Raw genomic sequence first — 25,225 nt, 5'->3', positions numbered from 1 at the left:
GCTAGTAGGAGAATCTTTGAAGGTTGTAACTATCTATGAAGGTTTTAAAATAGTGCAAGTGTGCCCTCTTCAAATATACAAATAGTGTGAAACTGTCTATTGATATTTCTCTTTAAATATAATTATACCTTTAACACTATGGTCTCAACTTGCTAAATTGATAAAGTCTGAGTGTTGATTGAACTTGGATTCAAAACCATCATTTATTTATTGACCACCGATCACTGAATCATGTGGCTATCTATGATTTGAAATTTCATATCTTTTCAATATGTTTCAGTTGAGATAGTTTGATTTTGATTGTGAACATAATGAAACATTGACCCTGAAACATTCAATGTTTTGGAATGTCTTGGTTGATACAACGTTGATTATTCATATGATTGAGACATTGCTTCTAGAAGAGATTTTCAACTCTACACCTACCAAAACTTTGTTAAAGACTTTATCAAATTTCGATGAAAATTAAATTAAAAAAAAAAAATGAACAGAAGTTCTATCGTCGAATCGACGACGTATCCTTCAACCCGAATATTTTTAGATGCATATCTATCCAAATAAATCAAGTGTTTGGCGACCCACATTTCTATTAATCCACGTGTATTAAAGGTATCTCAACACGGTATAATGTGAGTATTTATCTAAATTCAGGGTGCTCTTCAAAACAAGTGGATCAATAGGAGTGTGGGGCCTTTTGGGGGTCTCCAAAGTATGCGTCTCCCAAAACGCACACAAATTAATTTTTAATTTTAATTTTTTTAAGTTTTTATTGATATGTTTGAATTTATTGTTAATGAAAATCAACGATGAGTTGATGAAGTGATGGCATTTTATCCACGTTCTTCAACACTTTTCTCTCCCCATATAGCCATTAACTTTACTTTTCTCAATATTGGTGGTATCGTGCGATTGATTTGTTACCTTATCATCATTTTTTTAATATCAAATCTCGAGTCCATGTATGTAGGCTTAAGATATCTCCTCAATCACATCATGGTCATCATTTTCGAGGAGAGAAAGAGAAAGTAGTTAGCATCAAAATCAAGTTGATTTGACAAACACGTTAATTAAAACATTAATTAATCATATTTACATCACAAAGATTACAATTTAGTACTTAATTACTAAATTATAACAAAGTAAGACCACAACCTATACTTGCTACATTGGAAACAAAATCAACATCAAGAAAACCATCTTTTGCACTTTTAAGGAATCGCATTGACAGAGAAAGCATCAAAGAAATTAAGCCAAACATCATCATCCTCTTCATTTTCCTCCCTTCCCATCTGATTATTCCATTGACTTTGAGAACTATCTCCCATTTCTTCGTTCCTTGCAAATCGTCCTCTAATGCGTGGTCGACTGTCTGCTAATGTCTTCCGACACGCATACTGAATCAAGCAAGACACGTAAACAAATTAAATTAGTCAATAATTACAATTTAAAAACAATATTAAAAAAAATATTAGAGCATAACCTTGATCTTCTTATTGAAGTTCCTTTGAGTCCTTTTGGTTCTGTACCTCTCGATTCTTTCTTTTCGCTCCTCAGCGTTGTAACGCCCGACTTTGTTCATCCCTTCTATGGTATAATTCTCATGTGATAATGGGCTTTCGGATTCACCATGATGTTGCACCACATTAATTCTCTATTACAAATCAAGTATATATAATTACTTAGAATAGATAAAAATATTTTTTTTAGTGATAAATGTCTTGAATCTAGGTGGTGATTGATCATTAAGGATGCATTGTATACTAGAAACATACTCTAAACTTCACTCAGATCAACTAAATCCCACTAATAACAACTCTAACCCTGGGCTTGGTAAAATCCTCGCTTAAGGGGTGTCGATGTATATATATTTGACAAACTCATCTTAATAAATAGAAAGCTCGAGCCTATTAAACACGCACGTTAATAATAATAAAAAAAGACTATCATACATCTAAGGGCAGGGGAGTATTTAAACTGGGAGTGAGTGCCCCCACTAGAATTTTCAAATTCTATTAAAATAGGCACATCTCACCTAGGAAAGCATTAATTCAAGTGAGCTTACTAGGCCAAAGCGAGATTGGATCCAGAAACCCAAATGGGTGGGATTTGGCCGAAGTCCTAGTTCTGCCAAATCCTAGGGACATAGATACATTGTCAAACCACGTAAATCTTATTATTTTTTACAAGTATATTTTCTTTTTATTGCCTTTGTAATTATTCCAGACGAGGAATGTGATTCACTTAACTGACCCCAAATCTTTGGAATACGACTTTAATAATGATGCTTTCTAAGTTAGTTAGAGTGAAAAGTGTTGATAAAGCTATATGTGTTCAAAATCCTCCTTTCGGAACAAATTTCTCTCTCTCTCTCTCTCTCTCTCATAATAATAATTAAAATAAAATAAAAAACTGTTATTGTCGCACCAACTTTTACTAATGCTACACCAATTCTTAGGTAAATAGAATTACACGCAGTTGGTAAGGCGTCGCAATAGTATCCCTCAAACCAAAAACAACACCTATTGTATGAGGGTATTTTGGTCATTTCAACATATTAAATTACCAAAGTAATTTTTTTGTGTGTGTGTGTGTGTTTTGTCTACCTGTAAATCGCCGGTGCTAAAAACTTTTCTCATCGGACCAGTATCCAAGTCCAAAATCTCATCATGTGATTCGTCGAGATACGATAAAATGGGATTAAAAAAGCCCTCCTTTTGAAGAGAGTGACTGCTCATGCTTCTTTGAACCAAACTCGGTCGTTGAACTTGAACGTAACAACTCGGTAGCGAACTCGGAGACCCATAACTTCCAGTACTGCTACTGTAACCAAATTCCGATTTCATACCCACATGAGTCTCGCGTACTGAGTCAAACTCGGTGGTTGCCATATTTGCTGGAATTAAAAGAGGTGGAGGCAGATGAAGAGGAACAAGCGTAGTAGGGAAGGCTGTTGGCGAGGAATTGGCGATTTCTGGCTGGTAGCCGAGGAAATCGGTTGTTGTGGTGGTGGTGGTGGTGCAACTAAGAGCGAATAAATCGTTGTAGTCGTACATGGCGCGTGTTTGAGTAGTCTTGGAGAGATGGTGTGGCGTGTTAGGTTCAACACTTCGGCCTTCTTATGCGCGCAGAAAGAGTGCTTTATTTCTTACGTGGAGGATGACGTTGTTGCTATGAAGCGTTGACCCAATTTGACAAATTTGCTTTTTGAAAGAAAAAATTGGGAAAAACGTACTTTTTCTTATAAAAATAGGTATTATATGAGTGGCGCTCGAAGGACCGAAAGTAAGCCAAAAATTATACCAAACATTTTTTCAATGTATGTGTTAGAATTAGTGTTCTAAAGCATATTTTTTTAAATGTTTGGCATAATATTTGATTTTCTTTAAGGTTTGAGTGCTTTCTTATATATATATATATATATATTAATGGCAGATTTACCAAAACATGCACAATATTTCCATTAATTCCGAAAACGGTACACTGTAGCAATTAATTCCGAAAACGGTAAATTTTCTGTTTTCGGAATTATTTTTTTTACCAAAACGGTAAAAACAGTCAAATGTATTTTTTTTATACCGAAATACCCTTTTTTATTTTTTGACTAAAATTACGAAAATAAAATTGATTTCGATAAAAAAAAAATTATAAATACATATGATTGTTGGATTACCAAAAGAGAGTGAATCTTTTTAGTTGGATTTTCATTTTTTTAAGGTTAAAATTGTAAATATATATGTAAAATAGAAAAAGGGTATTTTCGGTAAAAAAAAAATATTTTACTGTTTTTACCGTTTTGGTAAAAAAAATTAATTCCGAAAACGGTAAATTTACCGTTTTTGGAATTAATTGCTACAGTGTACCGTTTTCAGAATTAATTTCAAAAACTCTACCGTTTTGGTAAATTATTCTATATTAATTGTAATTTAATATCTCTTTGTTTATATTAATTTAGAAATTCAAGATTTCATGGTAATGTTAGCATTCTTCAACATATTTTTTTCATTAATATCTTTATCTATTTTATTTTTTAGTGAAAATAAATATCAATTATTTTATTTAATAAATACTTATATGCATAATAAATGCTTAAGACATCTATTTTTTAGATTTAGTGTTTTGTTTGTAATAAATATTTTGATAATTAATGTAAATAAATATTTATTATGAAAAATGTTGACATGACACAAAGTATTTATTGCGATTCTCACAAGTCTGATGTGGGATGTACACATAACCATAGATGTGTTTCCTTGTGATACAAGAAAAAATTATCTACGGTTATGTATGCATATCCATGTCATAATTGTGAGAATCATAGTAAATCCTGTGTCACCTTAGCACGACTCATTTATTATATAAAAGATTAACATATCCTTATCTTTTTCATTAAAAGACAAAATAGATAGAAGTGTTATCGGAAAAAAAAAATGTTAGTATTCCCTCATTAAATGAGTCTTTGCGATCTTTTTCAATCTATTTTGTCATTCTGTGTTCTTATTATTTTGATATCTTAGTGCCCTCAATGTCGTAGATTTGTAGCTATACATATATATGGTGAAATTGATAGAAGAAAAATAAACTGATGATGAAAATGAAAATGAAGAAGTGTGATCTTTATCTTTGAGAATGATGTAGAAGAAAAAAATAATAATAATAACAACAATGCAATCAATCACAAACTTTCACTAATTAAGAAAAATAGAATAAAGTGGTGGAGGAGTGCCAATTTTCTTTTTCTGGGAATGTAATTATATGTATGGAATTCAAGGAAATCTTTTAAGTGATGAAGTAAAATTAGTATTCGGTGATCGATCACTATTATTTCGATCCCTAAAATGAATTGACTTCAATAGTTATAGTATCACAAGTCAATGAGATGCACACATACACAAGTGATAGTGCTAATTTAAGTCGAATTTATTATTTTCTTTGAACATGAAAACATAATGCATATCGTGTTTCAACTTCCAACATGAATAAAAAACGATTGGATTTTAGTTAAAAAAAAGTGTTTTTGAGTATACGAGGATATTCATGTTTATCTAATGGGGAACACCAATGTCCAGTATTTCACAGGGACATTAACAGCCTCCAAACTATGTTTCTTCTGTAAATATTCTTTAAAAAGTAGGGTAAATTAAACTTTCACCCCTTGTAGTTTGGCATAATTCTATGTTGACCCCTTAATATTTTGATAATTGCATTTACCCCCTTCCATACACTTGTCATTGACCAAACAATTAAAAGGACATTTTTTTTATAAAGAATATTTTACCCTTTTTAAAATGTTATATTTTTTATATAAACAAAAATATCCTTGTGATCGTACGTAAGAGTGTGAAAGCTTCGATGATGGCATTTTTAGTTATCCTTTTAATTAATTTATTTATTTTTTAATAAAAAGATAAAATGAGAGGGTAAAATATTAAAATAACATCTGAATTTTAACACTACTAGTGAAAGAGGAGCTAAGTGCAATTATCAAAATGTTAAGGGGGCCAACATAAAATTATGCCAAATTACAGGAGGTCAAAGTGTAATTTATCCTAAAAAGTATCATAGTTATTGATCTAAAAAGTAAGGGTTTTATTCGCATTGCTCAATGTCTTTAAAATAATATTTTGAGACTTTGTGATATATATAAAATTACAATTAAACAACACAAAACAAAACAAAAAATAATTATAACATGTCCCTTAATTTTTTTAGAGTTATTGGTAAAATACCCACTTTTGTTTTGGTGGTGCCACATCAAAGGCAGATCATTAAGCTTATGGGCCACCATTTTCAATGGAAATGGTACTGTTTGTACGTCCATCAATGGATCAGGTTGATTTGGGATGAGTCATTTAAGGATCCAATTGGATCCTTATAGGATCGAGATTTCGTCATATATTATATTAGGATCAAATCAGATTCAATAACTATTGGATCAAATCTTCATTATATACAAAATCTAATAAATTTCATAAATTTATACAAAATATATAATATAATTACATACTTTACATATATTAGATTAGCTATCAAAACCCGAATCCTTAATCCATACCTAAAGTTACTGTATTAAAACGGGTTGGATTTTTGGTCTGATCCAATTCATGGCAACTCCTTTGCTTGAGAGGCCCACTCCTTTTAATGCTACATTGGTGACACTTAGAATTCTACTAAGCAATATGGGCCCTTACCAACTCAATTACTATACTTTATGTGACATATTAACTGAAAATTTGATTTGAAATGCTGAAATGGTCCACTTCCACGTGTCAGTATCTCACAAGCTATTAAGACCAATTGATTTAGCCCCTCTCATTACCTTTGTCGACCTTTATATTGCTCTTCTCTTTTAAGTGACTATAATATTTTCAGAGACTAAAATACCCTTTGATTCCCCAAATATTTCATAAATTGTTTTCTCATTAATTTCTTTTCTGTCTTTCTTGTTTTTTTTTTTTTTTCTGTAAATTTGATCAAGATAGAATAAAATAAGAAAAATTATTTTCTAAACAAATGGATTCCAAAATAAAATTGATTTTTTATTTTATTTTATGAAAACTCTTTCCAAGGTAGTGGCCATATTTTTTTTCTGTAACTAAACATACTTAAAGGAATAATTAAAATAATATAACTTTTTAAGGAAAAGGGCTTTAAGATAAAAAAATAAAATTTTACTTCACTTTATGTGCCAAGCTAGAGATATTCGGTCAAACGATGTGGAAACAAAGTGTACACTTTTCAACGTGTTCTCTCATGTATTTCTCTTTACGGCTTGTGATGAAGAAACGAGAGTTACTATTGCCACACCAACTTTTGCTAAGGCCATACCTTTTGTATGTAAGGATAGGTGTGGCATTAGTAAAAGTTGGTGTGGCAATAACAACTCTCTTAAAAAAAAACCCTTAAATTACTTTCTTGATTTGTTCTTCTCCAACTTGCAAATACCACTGAGTGAGAGAGAGAGAGAGAGGAATTCTAATTGGATTAATATTTAATTATTACAGAGAGAGAGAGAGAGAGAGAGAGAGAGAGAGAGAGAGAGAGAGAGAGAGAGGAATTCTAATTGGATTAATATTTAATTATTACTTTAGTGTAATTTAATACTAATCCACGTGAGGACCATTTATAGTTCTAATCATTGATATTAGGTTATGGATTATGAGTTTAGAGTTATTTTTAAGAAACAAACATAAAGAACACCATCATAACTATGTCACCTAGAGACACGTGGAAGTTCGTTATTGGTTTAACAACAGCTTAATATCATTTATTTGTTAACAGCAAACCTATATTCCACCTAGAATTGTAGTTATGATGCTTGGATAGCAGAACTAAGTTCTCCACACGTGTTAATTATTTTAGTTTAATATAAAGGGCCTAGAAGTGGGCCCACTTAGTTGCCATCCAATGGTGGTACCATTCAACATCGAAATTATTATATTTTATACAATATAATAAATCTAAGAAAAGGAAGTTAGGTTCATGTCTTTCATGATGATGGGTATTATGAGATTAGTCCAAATATTTTTGTCTTGCCCCTTCCCCCACATTATTGTAATAGACATGCCTCCCTCAACTCCTAAAAAATTTAGAATTGCCTCCCTTGACTTTTTTGACTTTGACAAATTCTAACAAAAAATTAATGGAGAGCTTCCCAGTAGATTTTTTTTTGTTCACAAGAAAGTCAGTACTGAATTTCACAAGTCCCCGATTGACTGACCAATCGTATGACACCTAACATCGGTAGTTTAGTAAATGGGGATACTCCCAATATACATAGTTTCGTGCGATTAATCGATTCTAAATTTTGTAAAAAGAAAGTCAATACGAAATTTCACAAGACCCCGATTGACTAACCAGTCACATGCCGCCTAACATTCGTAGTTTTGTAAATGAGGATGCTCCCAATATACATTGCATCGTGCGATTGGTCAATTCTAAATTCTGTGAAATCTCATATTGACTTTCTTATGAGTAAAAAATTTATTACTTTTTAATTGGTGGCCTAACCTTGCAAGACGAGGATTAAATTTCAATATAAGCCCATAAAATATGGGATGCCTATAAACTTCATAGTATTGATCCCTGTCTACCCTGCACGAAATATTTACGTAATGAGAGTTGATTTATACTCTTAATCTTGTTCTTTATTTGATCTCCAAACTCATAAGATCTATACATATATTTCATGTTAAAAGATCCTAGTCACAAATTTTCAACCCATTTCGACATTAATAATTTATGAAAAATTGATTTGAAGTTGAAAGTTTGGATTTTTGATTTTAAAGATGGTTTAGATGGATTTTTAATACAAATAATAATATTAGAAGGGATAGGTTTTTTTATTTATTTAATTTTTTATAAAGAAAACCACAATACAAATGATCCAATTCATAGTTGGATCATTCAAAACATGCCCATTGAGACTACACAATCAAACTTTATTAATCAATTTTATCTAATTTTAAATCTAATACACACAAGTCCTGAACCTACATTGACTAGTTCTTGCTTAATTGAGGCGTAAGGTTGGATTAGGGTGCAACTCGACCCTTTGCGATAAGGCTTGGGTTTAGCTTGACCTCGAAATCAACTTGTTGACATCCTTATGTTTGTTAATCCATGGCTCACTTCCTAAAGGTTATTAATTGCCTCTTTCCCTATTTTGTACAAACAAAATTATTTTATTTAAAACCCTTCTCTTAAAATGTTGTCATTTAAAGATGAGTCATGATAATCTGACAATCTTTTTCCAAACACTCCCATCACATAATCGTAGATCCTTTGCTTCGGAATACACAAGAGAAAGATTTATGATTCCGTAACTGCCAAGTCAAGGAGCTTATGGGGGGCATCTGAAAAAAGAGCGTTAAATCATTGTTAGTCTTTAAACATTTATAGTTTGTCAAAGTCATAGGTCAAGGGGTAGGCCCTAAAATATACCATGTTTATGGAGGTAAATACAAAAACTCCTTAAAATCTAGAATTAATAACAGGGATCCCAAAGACATTTCCTATGTAAGTAGGCCCATAAGAATCTTCCATATCAATTCAAAGGGTGTAAATCTTATGAGCAATTCAATTCAATTCAATTCAAGTGGAGACATGATAGTCATGTACAATCAGATCTTATACACTGTAGATAGGAACCAGTCTTAAATTATAGTGGAAGAAGAAATGTTTCAGCCTTTTATTGTCTTATAAGTAAGCCTAGTACAAGGTGAGCCAAGCAGAACCAAATTCTCAACTATGTCCTTAACCAACTCAAAATGACAAACCAACATCAACTTGGTCATGACCCCACCTCACTAAGACTGTTTGTACCTTATTGACGTTAACCCTACACTGCAATGTGTGCAGACTCATGTCAATAGGGGTACTAATAGGGCTGTCATTGAAAACGAGTCAGACCCGAATTCCTTTTTTATTTTTTTTTTTCAAATCGAGGATTTGGGTTTATTAGGATCTAAAATGTGAGGAAGTGTTTGAGTTATATTTTGTTTAGATCTATGAAGTTTCATATCTTGTATGTCAAATCAAATTTTACATGATTTGCATCCAATTTAATGGATTGTATTTGGATTCTAACATTAAGATTTGATAATAAAAAATAAACGATCTAAAGTGGACAAATTTGATTTTTAAATATTGAGATACTTGATCCGACAAGGGCCATTTCTTCTCTGATAGGTTTTAGGTTTGATTCAATCCTTATTGGATTGGTCCCATATTGACCCAGATCGATATCTCCAACCACTTCAATCTTTAAGTAGAACCCTTAGTTTATTTGGCATCCATTTTATTTATTTTATTTCATTTTTCTATGATCCCCCCCCCCCCCTCCAAAAAATAAATATAAAAATAATTCATCATCTTCAACCCTTAATTTATTGAGCAAAGTCAATTACAATCAGACCATTTAATAATATAAAAAAAAATAGACTCTGAAAAATGGTAGAATATTATAATAAGATTCATTTTGCTGACCCCACATTATTGGGATTAGGCTTTTGTGTTGGTGGTGTTATATCCAGTATAAAGTTATATTATTTTCTTCTTATTGATTTAAAAGATGAAGCAACCCAAGGTTGAAGATTGAAGAAGGGATTTTGGCAAGATCTTAAAGATATGGGTATTTTTGTCATTTTAGTATAGTCTCTAAGAGAAGACCATGTCCTAAGTTCAAGGGGGTATATCATCTGTCTGAAAACGTGGGAGTGTATCTCAAATATTCACCAAAACCCTATAAACCCTAAAATAATCTGTTTGGGTCGTCGACAAGACCTACCAGGAATCAAAAACCATATCACATATCATGCAATGAAATGGATCACAGATACCAAGTTGACTTTTCTCTAACAGATCCACATTGGCCATTGCAAGGGTGGTGTGAAATACTGACTTTTTTGTTTGGTAAGCTTCTATTAAGGTATAGTCCTCCTAGATTCCTTTTTTATTTTAAAGAGAGTCAAAGACTAGAGCGTAAGATTTAAAAATAAGATTTAAGAAGATAATTAATAATATGCCCAAGCCAATTTTTTTTATTTATAATACACTAAATAAAAAAAAAATTGATATTAAGGGCAATGGACCTTAATGATCGCACCCTCTAATCTTTGTTTTTTTTATTTATGGGTAAGTGGGAGAAAGACAGGTTTTGATCTCAAGTTTGTGGAATTACATCAGAGACTTCACCACCTCGTCGGTTTATACAAATTATTTGATTTGGATTTCTACTTAGGTGTGAAAAGCTCTTCGAGCTTTGAAAGGACTAATTATGAGAGTGAAACAATGGATGAGGAAGTAGTCGAAGTTTGACATCGATTGTTGTCCTTGTAATTATTTTCTTTTTTTTTTGTTTTGTTTTGAAACTCCTTTTTTCCCTTATAATATTATTTTGTATCATATAATTTTATTAATTGACGTGTTGTAGAAAAAATTGGTACGATCTCTCTTTATTTAAGAATGATATTATCATGTCTTTAGTTTCTAGTTTTTCCATATCCAAACCATTGATGAAACATCAAGATTCATATTATACAAATCTCAAAAATCATTCAAAGGCGTCTGATGCTTACTAAATATTATGGTAAGAGAAACATTTGCTTTACTAAGATACTAAGTGTCGATATGAGATTTCTAAATCTGAAGATCTCTCTTACTTGAGTTTGGAGTCACCACCATTCTTTTTTGGAAAATGATATGAATGATCACTCGAAAAGTAATTTTCACAAAATTATTTTTTTGTTAATGGCTCTCATATGGATAAGGTCCTTTATTTTGTTTTGGATTGTGTGTGTATAGGGTCGGGTTTTAAGTCTAATGGACTTGAGTAGTGGGTTGAGTATGTATTTGGTTAGGGTTGGGTTGAAGGGCGTGTGATGATGGTTCAGGAGAGGGTGGGTTTCTAGCCCATGGGCCAAGCAAGAAGGGGGCCAAGTCATTTATTTTGAAAATTAATGAATTTTTGAAGTTTGAACTTTGAGACTCATTCCAATTTTTGTAATTTTTTGGGTACTTTGCACGGAGGATCCGTCCAAATTTGAGTGTCTACAGTAAAATTTTAAGCGTTATTAATAGTCGTTTTGTTCAAATAGATTACCATTCCAAAATCTTTGATAATAAAAAAAAAAAATTGAAAAAAAATTTCTTTTGGATTTGATCCATGATTTTCAAAATGGACAGCTTCCAAACTTCCACCTAATTCCCAAAACATAATAATAATAATCTTTCAAAGTTCATTGAATTTTATCTGATAACCGCCTAAAGCATAGATCGTGTTTTCGGATGCCACAATGTGAGTCCAAGGACCTTAGTAAGGGTGAAATCCTTAAGAACTTAATAAGGCTGGTCGAACTCTTATGGGAAATAGCTGATACAATCAATTTTTCAATTTTTTTTTATACGGGGAAATTAGATTGGAAAACTAACTTTAAAAAAAAATAAAAAATAAAAAAAAAAATAAAAAAGTACCATCATAAGTATTGAAGCTATTTCTAGGTAAGATGGATGATAATGGATACCTATACATGTTAATATCATAGCTTGCTATGATGCTCTTTGGTTCTTGTGTTTGAAAAAAGTTGGGAAATGGGGCTTTGAAGATAAAAAGTGTGGGGTTGTATGCCTGTAAAGATAATGAAACTGAATGTGGGTCCAATACACAATATAGGCTCATGGTTTAGTGAATTGGGTCAACAAGAGAAATAGTCTTCACCACTACTAAGGTTGAGTGACCAAGTGGGGTGATATATTATCATAAGATAGTAACTCTTGGATGTGAAAAGACAGTGTTTTCTTTGACATATGTTAGTGACTTTCTATAATTGGTAGGGAAGTTTACACATCCAAATGCCTCAATATTCTGCTTCATTTGGTTAGTCAATGAAGGGGGGGTAGAGTGAGAGCAGGTAGTACTAGTGAAAGTGTTAATGGACCAGGCCGGTTTTGGGACCAAAAAATTTAGTTCAAGCTAGCTCATTTAGTAATTAGGTTGGGTTGGATCTTTTAAAAGTTCACATCTAAGTCGAACTTTGATTCAGCCCAATCGACTACATCTGAGCCAATTATAGGGTCTAGCCCGCAATTTAGAGAGAGAGAGGGATGGAATCGAAAACTAAAGCCAAGATAATTTATACTTTTACTATTATAATAAGAGAAGGGTGGGTATTATTTAGGGGTGCAACTTGGTCTGGTTCAAACTAAGAATCAAACCAAATCAATAGCTTTGGGGTGGTTTGGTTTTGTTTAGAATAAGTTGCAGTTCAGTTCCGATTCTTGGATCAAGCTTGTATATATATATTTGGACATAAATTAATGATACTTCATGGATAAACTAATGACTTTAGATGGATAGATTAGTGATTTATAATATGAAATTTTATTTTTATTATATATTTGTTTTTTCATTAAAAAATGTTACAATTTATAGAATATTGGGAACCCATAGAATCGAACTGAACCAAATCAAACTGACTTTAGTTCAGTTTGTGTTGGTTTTGTTCCAATGGAATTTGGTTCTATTCTGGTTCTTATTTAGTGGAACCGACCTATGTCGGTTTGGTTTCAATTTGACCTCAAACCAAACCAAGTTGCACCCCAAGTGCTATTATCGAAAATCTACATTAAGCGGTTTTTGAAATTTATAAAAGTGCTCGTGCATCTTATCTTTATATATACTCTGTTAATTGCATTTACTTTAATTAAAATACCTTTACATTTAGGGTTTATTTTATTTATTTAATTTTAATAACAAGAGCTTGATCCTCTCTCGAAAAAAAATTATAAGAATTTCTCTATCAATCAAACAAAACCATAATGACAAGAATTACCCTCCTATTTTCCTGAACTTAGCCCAAAATAAACTGGTTGGGCCTGATTCCTGCCATTAGGCCCATTGAATCATTAGGTACTAGTACGTAAAACAGTAACCTAAGGTACACGTTTTCCACTAAGCTGTAGAAAGTTGCTATTTTCATACTTGGTGGGTTTTTGTTGATTGGTACCTCCACCAAAAGAACAGAGATGTACATTTTCATTTATTCAGTTCCTTTATGGCCTTGGAAGTCTTTGAGCTTGAGTGTTGGAGATGCCTATACCTCTTAATTTCTATTTTTTATCTTTTATTTTATTTTTATTGTTTGTGAGAAAATTTATGGCTTGGTATCCAGTGTGATAGATCTTTGGATCTTATGTTGTCGATTTTTTTCGAGAAAAATCATTATTTCAATTTAACTCTAGAATTCTGTATTGTATTTCTGTAAAATCAATTGTCTATATTTATAGAGAAAGACTTTTAAATAATATAAGATGCTTACCATATTAGAATTGATCTAAAAGACTCCTAAAACAACTCAATGACTCTAAAATAAGTAAATAACCTAATACGTAGTAGGATTCTTAACACCCAACCCCCCTAAAAACACAATTTGTCCTCAAGTTGAAAATCGAACAGATTCTTCAAACTCAATTTATGGAGCATCTTCTATAGAGAAATCTCAAGATCCGGACCATCACACCCTTCAATTGTCGCCATGTCATCAGTAAGTTTCACCCCCATCAATGGATAACAATTGACCATGTTTGCATACATGATTTAGAGAGTATCTTTCATCACAATTGAAATACAATCCTTTAGCATGTTGTTCTTGTTGCTTGTCTTATGTTAATCATTTAATTGTAGGTATGGTGGGTTGTGAAGTGGGCAACACATCCGTAGAGGGTCCTGATGACTGTGGCTTGAAAGTGGTTGAGTGAAGGGGAGGGTGATGACCAACAAACTCCTGAGCAGATGTAATATCCTCTTCTTTATGCAAAGCAAACTTGAAGGCATCCGACTATAATTTTGAGTGTGTTTAGATTGATATTTGGTCGTAATCTCTATATGAAAGTGCTTACGGGATGAGATTCATGTAAATGTGGGTTGAGGAGGTTAGAAAGTTGTTCGAATTTCAAAATAGATTCTCGTACAATGACGATTTGTTTGAGCTTAGAAAGAGATCTCCCTGAGTCAATGTGTTTTCAATCACTAAAACGAGCATATATACATCATGAAAATTCTTGCCAACTTATAATACCCACAGAACGATTCAACCATCGAAACCAAGATGAAGTATCATCGGATAAGTGAAGATCATCCAATGCAACCATTTGATTGTCATGAATGCCGTGAAGATGTTGATATTATTCCACAAGATCTAACCATCCTTTAGGATCAATGCTCTCAAATTTTGAAAAATCTATCCAAAATTTTCGACTATAAAACAATGGATTTTGCGTTGTGCCATCCTTTATGAAGTCATTTTGGCGGCCACCCATGGGTTCTTGAACACCATGTACTAGTGGTTCTCGAGCACCTTGCACTATTGGTTGAGGAGGCCTGTGATGGGCTTGTTTTTCATGATTCAGATTGGGTAGAAGTGTATGTAGTTGTTCCGACAGCTGCTACAATTGAGTAGTTGTCCTTGCGCAATCGTTTGTAAACTATCAATATCAACGACAAGTTTGTTGAGTTTGGACTCCAATAGATTTACTCGATCACTGACCTCTTTTGTCGATACTATGTTTAGTACCAAGATTGATTGTTCTGATACCAGACGATAAGATCTTTGGATCCTATGTTGTCGATTTTCTTCTAGGGAAATTGTTCCTCCAATTTAATTCTAGAATTTTGTATTTTATTTTTGTAAAATCAATTGCCTACATTCTTATATTTATAGAAAAAGACTTCTAAGTAACATATGACTCCTAACACAATGATACCTCATGCATTTATTTTTGGCATTTGAACCTCATGATTAATTTGTGGGAGAGACTTGATTGTGGATTGGTTTTCCAAAGGGTATATCTAGTGCAGTTTTTATAAGAAAGTTTGCGTAAGAGTAGACTACTTGCACACCAACAATGGTAGGTTGCACCCCAATCATAAAAAATTACTTTTTTATATTAAATAATCTCTCAATAACTACAAGTTGCATTGCACTTCATTAGGATAACCTACTTGTTCATCTTCCTTATTCTACCTGTGTCCCCCCCACCTTTTTTTTTTTATTTAAAGATATTAATTATTTATTGATTGACTTAAAAAATTTATTTAATGGAAATGGTTTGATCTATCGAGGAAACTGATAAAAAATCGCCGTCTCTTTTGCACAAGTTTGTGAACAAACTATAATTTTTGTACTCATTGTTGAAGATGAAGAAGAAGTAAAAAAGAAGTGCAACATTTTTGTTATCTTTTTAGGGTGCAATCTTACAAATGGAGTGCAAGGGGGGATTCTGGAGTGATGGAGTCCAATTGGTAAAATATGGTGTGCAACTAGTCAATCCCTAAGAATAGCCTTTTATCATCTTCACCAAAGTCTTATTCCAAAGATTTGGAGTGATGGGATCTGCTAAACAAATCATGTTCCTCTATTCCACTTTGTCTATTTCACGTCTTCTATTATTGAAAATGTGTTTTTAGCCGCTTTCAACATCTCAATTCACATCTTCTACTATAGTTACGTCTCAATTCACGTCTTCTACTATAGTTGGGATCGATAAATTGCAAATCACTTAATATCAATTACACTCCATCACTTAAAAAATCCTTATTACACTCCATACCTATGTTACCCAATTTGTTTTTCTACCAGTTTGAACCATGAACATGTACGAAGTGAACTAATTCACGGTATGGTTCATACTAGGTTCGTAAAATCAAGCGAACCACGAACCTATCGAATTTTGGTTGGGTTCAGCAAACCAAATATTTTTTTAATTGATTTTTACTTTTTGTCATTGTTCATATTTAGAATTTAGATTATTTTACTAATTTATTTTTATTTAACTTAAAAAAAATTAACATTATAATTGTAATTATAACTTGTATACTTGAATTATATATATGCACAAGCGAACCTGAAAACAAATTTTCTCTACCTACCCTTATGAATCCGGTTCATTTTAGATTGAGGAATCACGAACTCCAAATCCCTATTCAAACCCATCGAATAACATAGCTCACTAAAAAAAACAAAAACAAAAAAGTAAAAGAAAAATAAAAGGTTGTACTAACTATCTAACATCTTCTTTTTCTCGATCAACAAAGCAACAAAGTCTGTGATTGATTGCGACATAACCCTTTTTTTTCATCTTCATCATCGCTTCGTAAAGAAAAGATAGCTCTTCTTTTTCTTTTTCTTCATGATTGCCATCATCTTCTTTCACCAATTTCACATGTATTATTGTGACGCGGAGAGAAGATGTCTACAATTAGCGACAAGACTAAGACAATAGAAGAAGAAAAAGATGAAGTGGATTCAATAAAATCGCCAAGACTCCACCATAAGTTGTAATCAATAGGGCTTAAGATTGATATTTTTATTGGTTGGGGTGCAACCAACAACTTGTGATCTGCAAGTAGTCAATCCCTTTATAATGTCCTTATAGATTTAATTTCTTTTAACTATATATATTTTTTAATATATAAAAATTGTCCCTAGAGAACCAAATTTGTGAACAAAGTGCCCTCCTATCCTAAATAGTTAGGGCATATATGGCTGAAATCTTTGTGATCACTCCAATCTTGGGTGTGGAGATGAAAGTCAAATTCAACTTATGACATTCTCTATAAGACTGTTTTGTTTTGGGGGCATTTAACTACTAGTCCTAAGAAATAAGTTAATTAATAAGACCCCCTTTTTCCTTCAATGTAACATTGTACTTGGCTAGAAAAAAATACAAGTTATGTAAACCATGTTTGGAAGATGGAGCTGCAACACTTGTGCCCATTTTTGTCACCGATTTGAATAGCAAACTCTAGAGAGCTACAACACCATGGCCATAGTCAATAAGTCGGAGTATGGGTTTAAAACAGCAAGAGAAAACTTCGGGAAAAATATAGAAAACGAGAAAAAAAAGGGGGAAAAAACAATGAAAATAAAAGATCAAAAAAATATATTAAAAATTATGAAAAATGTATATATCTAAAGAAAATTCATAAATTGAAGATATTATCATCAAATCCCATACTTTTACATTTATGAATCACCAAAATTCTATTATATATCAAATCCCACATTAAAAAAAAAAAAGGTGTTTAGTTTTTTTTTTCTTTTCTTTTTTTTTTTTTTAATAAAAAAAAATCACATTTTTTAATAGTCAAAATACAAGATGCGTTTTTTTTTTTTTTCTATGTCCATGACATTGCCCCCTCCCCTAAGTGTTTCTATCAATTCTCAATATTACCAACTCTACCTTCAACTCCAACATCTAAGCTTAAGATTAGGAGCTTAGTTAGTAAGAATAGGATTCATGTGGGGAGGGGATTACTAATTTCACATAATACAAGGGGCCCATTCTCTCTTTCTCTGTCTCTCGAAGATGCCCTCATGTCTTAGCCTAGTGTGTTGAAAGGAATCTCTGGAGTCAAATATCAAACAACAACAAAGCTGCACTTGCACGAACATGAACTCCTATAATTGAACCTATAGTCGGGATAATCTGACTACTCCACGTGGCATACTCAATCGACTATCTAACGTGACAAGTTTGAGAATCATAGATCTGCTCTCTTTGGGAAACACGGTACTCTTGAGATACATATTTTTTTTACGGGGAAGTGCAGCCGTGTATTCCGAGGAGCACAGATATACAGTTCCCAAACTTGTCATGTCAGGGTAGTCGTTTGAGTTTGCCACTTGGGGTAGTCAGATTATCACCATTCTTGAACCTAAATTTGAAAAAAAAATAAAAAAAAAAGCTAAAACTCCTCACAAAAATATGAATTTGGTTGCAGTTATAATAAAATTCTTGAAGACACATACCTCGACGAAAGGTTACTCTTTCTAGACTTGAAAGACAAAAGAAAATTAGTGCCTATGAGATCCCAAATAATTGAAATAAGACATGTCATGACAATGATGATTTTAGAGATAAGACATATCATGGCTATGATAATGGGACATACTATTCCAATTGTATGGTTTAGCAAGACTCTTGACAAAAGCTCAATGCATGAATTTGTACATTCCAATTGAACTACTTGAGTCAAAAAGATAAGATGTTGTAATGGTGATTTGGGGTCGACAAAACGAATCTTGTTCCTCCATTCAATTATGACAAATGCATAATGATTATAAATTATATGGTTGACGATGATGGTGACGAGGATAAGACTTCGATGATGATGATAATGATCCTTCAAGCAACTCTAGTGACATCCATTAATCTAATGATCATAGTAGAAAAATCCCAAACTCAAGTTACTATTTACATATTCTTCTCCTTAAAAGTAGAAATCTCTCTCTAAATCTCTTCAACTTGGTAACAAATTCTCTCTTCAATCCCGAGCGGTTGGCTCAATGGCAATTTTGGACCGATAAGCGGTTAATGCCTGTAGGTCATGAGTTCGATACCCAGTATGAGCATTAATTCCTTAGGGGACACCTTCAAAGGCGCACCCTCACTTAGTTCGTGTGATGTGCCGGCGTTGCACGTGCCCCGGGACTAGTCCTTGGACAAGACCATGGTCTATGAATTGGGCAAAGCCTAGATACGGGCTCAGTCCTCTGTCTACAAGATACCCGTTTAATATAAAAAAAACAAAAAAAAAAACCATTTCTCCCAACACAAAACTATTACACATTACTTAGCAAATGAATGGATTACACATTATTTGAAACCTTATTGATTTACACATTGTAGCAGGTGGAGTATTTTTTGTTTTTGGCAGAAAATAAATGTTTTTAAAAGCTATGGCATGAGATTTAATGACTGTTTTAAATAGATAAATAATTAAATATATACATAAATGAGTAGCAATATTTTAATTAAAGAGAAATTTAATGAAACATCTCAATAATAACAACAACAACAACAAAAAATATTAGCAAATTCAGAATTCCAAATTCCAAAGTTTACTGTCTAAATAAATCCAAATTACAAACTCATAATTTTAGACTTATAATTTTTTAAGTTTTAATCCCTAAACACAAAATAAAACTTAGGGGTTAACAAATATTCAAACTAAAAAGCATTAAATATATATATCATTAGAAGAAGTAATGGAGGATTAAGTTTGACCTAGAAAGAAAATGAATTAGAGGTGAAACTAAAAAAATTATGAAAGAAGAAGATTAAGAGTAGTTATAGATTGTTAAAATTGTAAATCAACTGGTGGTTGTGAGGACTAGGACTAAAAGAAAATATATAATTCATTATTTGTTGATTTTATGTAAACTAAATGTTAAAAGGGAAAACTTTATAATTATAGGGAGTATCATATATTGGTACTACAAAAAATGGGGAGAAAAAAGAAATATGCCTACATGTCCCGATCAGGAGTAAGCCTAATATGTGCGCCTCAACTTCGCTCGATTCTTTTCAACTCTTTTTTGAATAAGGCATAGGCCTCGGATTGTCAATTTGGCACCCCGCCTTGCTCAACTGAAAAAACAAGGTTTACGGCCTTGACTTGAGCTTGCAAAGGTAGGGTTGGGTTCAAAATTGTCAAGTCCATTGAATCCGAGCTAAGCTAATGCTTAACAATATTGTGCATATGTATATTACATATAATTAGATGTATGATTTTGTAACAAAAAATAAGTATAGCATATCACAAAGAATAATGATTTTCTGACGCCCCCATCACAAATCGTAGATCATTTGCCTCGAGATATGCATAACCATAAATATTTTTCTTGTACATCTCTAGGCAAATGATCTACGATTCTGTGATGGGGGGCATATTTCAGAGGGAGGCGTCACGACCCTATCACAAAATAACAAATTTGCTCTCATTTCCAACTGTTTTTCAATTAGGATGGAGATTGTACGTTTATTTTGATGAAAGTAACATCAAACGGCTCCGAATAAATTCGAATGGTGAAAGATTTTCGTATTTTTATAACACTCAAAAATAAATTCCAGCCAGGCCCGAGTTCGTTGGGGCCAATTTGGGCTTAGCTGACTAACGTCTGAAAGGGGCTCAGGGCTGATCTATGATGAAGCCCATATCTTTAGTACTCATCCAACCCAGCCCAAACTAACAATCCTTCAATGTTTCTGATGAGTTTAGTCCAACGTCCGAGACAAATTGCCTTGTCTCACTCCTTATAAGATCTTGGGTTCTCCACCCATTGCCAATTGATTTTGAATTTGACCCCCAAATTTATCATGTTATCAGAGTCGGTCTTTCTCTTTTTCATGTCATCCAGTTCATATCTCCACGTGCTTTGGCCTAGCAAGGGCGTGTTTAGTTTACTTCCACAACGGACACAGATTGCCTTGTCTCACTCCTTTAAAGATCTTGGGCTTCTCCACTCATTGCTAATTGGTTTTGAGTTGGATCCCAAATTTATCATGGTATCAGAGCAGGTCTTTCTCTTTTCCACATCATTTAATTCATATCTCCACGTGCTCTAGCCTAGAGGGGGTGTGTTGATTTAGTCCCACATCGGACACAAATTGCCTTGCCTCACTCCTTAAAAGATCTTGGGCTTCTCCATTCATTGCCAATTGCTTTTGAGTTGGGTCCCCAAATTTATCAGTCTCTGATAACATTGGTCAGGGCAGGCAAAACACTATAAAAGGATGAACAAAATAAGATAGAAAGAACCCATCTTGAGGCCTAGCTTTATTGCAGCATATAAATTATAAATCAACAGCTTCTTCATGTATTTTTGGCACATAACCGAAATCTCTCATGTTGTCTACTAAACCATCAACCACATTAAAGATCTCATCCATAATAGCATTGGACCTGTCTTCCACCCTAAACTTATAAACCTCATTTCTGATCTCAATCCAGCTATACCCGGGATTCGTCTTCAATCCTCTATCTTTCATCAGCTTTCTCACTCTTGCCGCCTCGTCCCAGTACCCTGCACTAGCATACAGGTTCGCTAGCTGCACATGAGTTGCAGCACAACTCAGATCCAATAATAGTCGGCTCTCTGCAGCCTCAATTCCAATCCAAACATTCCCATGAAGCCTACAAGAAGCAAGTAGTGAACCCCATATAACTTCATTTGGACAAATGGGCATCTTCAAAATGAACTCTCTAGCCTCTTCGAGCAACCCCAATCGGCCTAGAAGATCTACAATACACGAGTAATGGTCTAAGTCCGGTTCCACACCAAGTTCAAACATTGAATTGAAGTAGACCCGGCCTTGTTCTATGAAACCTGCATGACGACATGATGAGAGGACACCAAGAAAAGTTATTCCGTCGGGTTCAATTTTATGTTTCTCCATTTCTTTAAACAAATTTATAGCTTTCTTTGCAAGCCCATGTTGAGCGTACCCCGCAATCATGGAGTTCCACGAGATAAGATCCCTTCTTTGGATCTTCTCGAAGATGTAAAATGCTTCTTCGACGTTTCCACACTTAGAGTACATTGAGATAAGAGCATTGGAAATATGGGTATTCGAATCGAAACCCATTTGAATCGTTTGACAATGAGCGCTTCTCCCTTGTCCGAGAGAACCACTACCCGTGCAAGCACTTAGTATACTACAAAGAGTAAAATCATTGGGTTTCGATGTCGAACGTCTCATTCGATCGTAAAGCTTTAAACACATCTCAACCTCCAATTGTTGCGCAAATCCTGAAATTATGGCTGTCCATGAAACAACATTCCTCACAGGCATTTCTTCAAACACCTTATAAGCATTCTCCAAATCCCCACATTTTGAATAAAAATTAATCAAAGAGCTCCCAACATACACAAACAAATCAAACCCGGTTTTGATTCCTAAACAATGAAGTTGAATCCCAGATTCAACAGCCCGAACAGAACCACACGAACTCAATGCCGAAGACAGAGTACCCTCATCAGCTTTCACTATTCCTTCCTTGTGCATTCGAAAATACAAAGAAGTCCAACTAATATCTCGTTCAAGAATTTCAACAAACATGTCCTGGGATATCTCTGTTGAACTTGCAGAGATGCAATTACTACTCCCCCATTGTTGATTTTGGTCTGATTCTACCAAATCTTGCATACATGCTTGTATGAGCCTGAGATGGTTTCGACAAACTTGGGTTCTTGTGGTTTTGGGGGTAATAAAATCTAGAATTTTCAAAGCTTTTTGCAAGCCCTTCCCTTCTTTTTCTTCAACCTTCTTTGGGAATTTATGGGTTCTAGAAATTGTGATAAAGGTTTTTGATAGTATGTGATGAATTGCAAAAATGGTCTGGAAATAACAAACATGTAAGTTTGAAGAAGAAAAAAGTTCATTAAGGAAGAAACCCATTGGCTTCTTTTGATCTTAAATAGAAATCAGAAAGTTTAGTCTCATAAAGAGAGAAGTTGAAATCAGATTGGGCGTCCAATTTCATACAATCTTCCATTTAAGAAGGAAAGATCCTTCTTAGGCCAACTTCTTTGCCCACTTCAGCATTAAAAAAAAATTGGAGTAGGAGAATTTTCACCCAAAAATGGGTGATTTAGATATACAACATGTTTTGGTGAATATTTGAGGACCCCTCCCAAGGTTTCCAAACTGATGACATACCCTTGACCTTGGTCCTTTCTAATAGAATAATGAAAATGATCTAAATACCCTTGACTTTCAACTTCTAACAAAAAAGAAGATGAAAAAAATATCATCTTCATGCTCTTCAATCTCATTTTTAATACATTGGTTTCAACCTAGCCTAAAATTTAATCGTCTTCTACTTCTCCAAAATTCCTATCATTTAAAGAAGAACGAAGAGTTTTTGCTCAAGGTTGAAGATGAGGGTATTATGATCATTTTATTAGTCTATTAGAGAAGACCAAAGTGAAGACGGGCATATCGTCAATTTGAAAACATCAGGGTTATCCAACAAAACATAGAGGAGTAAGTTAGAGGCCAAGAACATGAAAGGCGAGCTAATTTTAGCTTATTTATTTGATGACAAGTCTTTATGGTTGCCATTGTATAATCCACACTATATTATGGGCAAAGTAAGAGCAACTCCAACGTGTTTTTCAAAACCTCTTCCATTTCCCTCAACTGTTGTTTTGGAGTGTAAAATACACTAAAGGGGTCTCCAACACAGTCTTCTAAAACCTTTTTCATTTTGGAATTGTAAGTTTTCCAACTCCAAAATGGAAGACATGTACAGCTAATTGCTCACTTTTTTTTGCTTCAAAAAATTTCATCCCCCATTTACCAGTTTAGAGAAACACTTCTACAACTTGGATTGCCCTGAAATTGCTCCCCCTAGATTTTGGATTTTGAGGTTTCCAACGTAGTTAGCCATCTCAACTCCATTTTAGGTTAAATAAAAAAAAATATTAAAAATATTTATGGAAAAAAAAACATGATTGAAGTGCAAACCTCTTGAACATCTAAGAAAGTTCGGATTGGGGGGGGGAGGCGGTAAGTTTGGTTAATTATTAATAATTCAAATAAATTCAAGAAAATTTTGTAAAAAAGTAAGGAAATTTAAAATACATGATGCTTTTAAGTTTCTACCAAAACCCATCATTTTAAACCTCCCTAAAACCCTATCTTCTTTTTTAGATTTGAATGTTGAAGAAAATAACATTTTGAGGGTGAATGATAAAAATGTCAACACATTTCATGACCAATCTGTAAATTGTTGATTAATTTGTCAATTCTTCGATTTAATCAGTTAGTCCTTAATTTGGAGAATTTTATAATTTTTAGAAAAAATCCATAGGATTTTATTACTATGCTTATAGGTAGGTATCCGCTATTTAGGTTCAATTATGTGTAATATAGAGATTGGTGATATTATTATTGATATAATTAGGGCTTCATTATAAGTCAAATGCTTTAAAAATGGAATGGCCGAAGGTTGCAAAGAAAGAATACAAACACATAGACCTAAGTCGAAATATACGACTCACGATAGAATTAACTAGTGATGTAAGATTCTTATTGTAGACCCCAATATTTGAGATAAAGAATGGATGATTGGCAATAGAAGGGTATAAAAGTAAATTCTTAAAAACATCAACATGTGACAGTGAATCTCTGATGATTTTCCTTGTTTTTTCTTAGGCTAATGGCATCTTTTTTCACCCTTTGTTTTGCTTGGAAAAGTTAGTACTAACCCCAAGGGTAGTGGTGCATATCGTGTTTAATGTATCAAGCCTTGTTGGGCAAGCAAGGTAAGATAGGAATGGTGTCTACGTGGCATGTCGTAATTGGAGAATAAACACATTGGACTACGTGCCCAGCTTAGTTAGGAATTCGACGTGTTCTAAACTCCAACTAAAGCATAACATATAGACTCAATTACTATTTTATAGGTATGGGACACTGTATTGGATTCGAGTCGTTATAAAAATGTGTAGATATCATACCTAATAATATAGTAACTATCCTCTTCTTTAGATCATTAATCTTGGATCGACTACCTAACTAGTTATATTGTAAATGATTATTTTAGTGGCGACATCAGACAATGACATGTAGCAGAGGGAGAAATTGAGTCCAAAGGGCATGAAGTAACGTCATGACCATCCAAATATGAAAGATTCATAAGATGAGAGATAAACCAATGCCTGACTCAGAGTCGGATCTCAGGGGTCAGTGAAACGGAGCAGATATTCAAACTCCAAAATATAAGAGATCTAATTGACGAAAAATCAGGGATTATCTTAGATATAAGGAATCCATTGCTAAATTTAGCTCAGTGAATCCAGACATGATTCAAAAGGAGATACATTCCAACTAAAACTCCGAATTTAGAGGAAGGTGACATTAACTTAGGATATGAAAAGAT

At 33.3% G+C, this 25,225-nt stretch overlaps 2 protein-coding genes across 2 annotated transcripts; both read right to left on the bottom strand.

Moving 5' to 3' along the window:
• Positions 1-1,093: 1,093 nt before the first annotated feature.
• LOC147399884 (uncharacterized) lies at positions 1,094-3,080 on the bottom strand. Its single transcript, XM_086446624.1, has 3 exons — positions 2,604-3,080; positions 1,481-1,651; positions 1,094-1,394 (listed from the first exon to the last, which is right to left on the bottom strand). The coding sequence occupies exons 1-3, from the start codon at positions 3,051-3,053 to the stop codon at positions 1,209-1,211; spliced, it is 807 nt and encodes a 268-aa protein (XP_086302750.1). The 5' UTR covers positions 3,054-3,080; the 3' UTR covers positions 1,094-1,208.
• Positions 3,081-20,243: 17,163 nt separating this feature from the next.
• Positions 20,244-22,937, bottom strand: LOC147399883 (Tetratricopeptide repeat (TPR)-like superfamily protein). The gene has a single exon (XM_086445444.1). The coding sequence runs from the start codon at positions 22,735-22,737 to the stop codon at positions 21,133-21,135; it is 1,605 nt and encodes a 534-aa protein (XP_086301570.1). The 5' UTR covers positions 22,738-22,937; the 3' UTR covers positions 20,244-21,132.
• Positions 22,938-25,225: the final 2,288 nt, after the last annotated feature.

This window comes from Akebia trifoliata, chromosome 6, assembly GCF_017979445.1.
Source record: "Akebia trifoliata isolate Shusen 1 chromosome 6, ASM1797944v1, whole genome shotgun sequence".
NCBI lineage: Eukaryota > Viridiplantae > Streptophyta > Magnoliopsida > Ranunculales > Lardizabalaceae > Akebia > Akebia trifoliata.
Note: the sequence above shows the minus strand (reverse complement) of the source record. Positions and strands in the feature narration are given on the sequence as shown.

Excerpts from the sequence above, each read along its gene's own strand:
- LOC147399884 (XM_086446624.1), bottom strand. The coding sequence starts at position 3,053 with ATGTACGACTACAACGATTTATTCGCTCTTAGTTGCACCACCACCACC. Across the intron at positions 1,652-2,603 it reads TTAGCACCGGCGATTTACAG|AGAATTAATGTGGTGCAACA; the intron begins GTAGACAAAACA and ends GATTTGTAATAG. Across the intron at positions 1,395-1,480 it reads ACTTCAATAAGAAGATCAAG|TATGCGTGTCGGAAGACATT; the intron begins GTTATGCTCTAA and ends TGCTTGATTCAG.
- LOC147399883 (XM_086445444.1), bottom strand. The coding sequence starts at position 22,737 with ATGGGTTTCTTCCTTAATGAACTTTTTTCTTCTTCAAACTTACATGTT.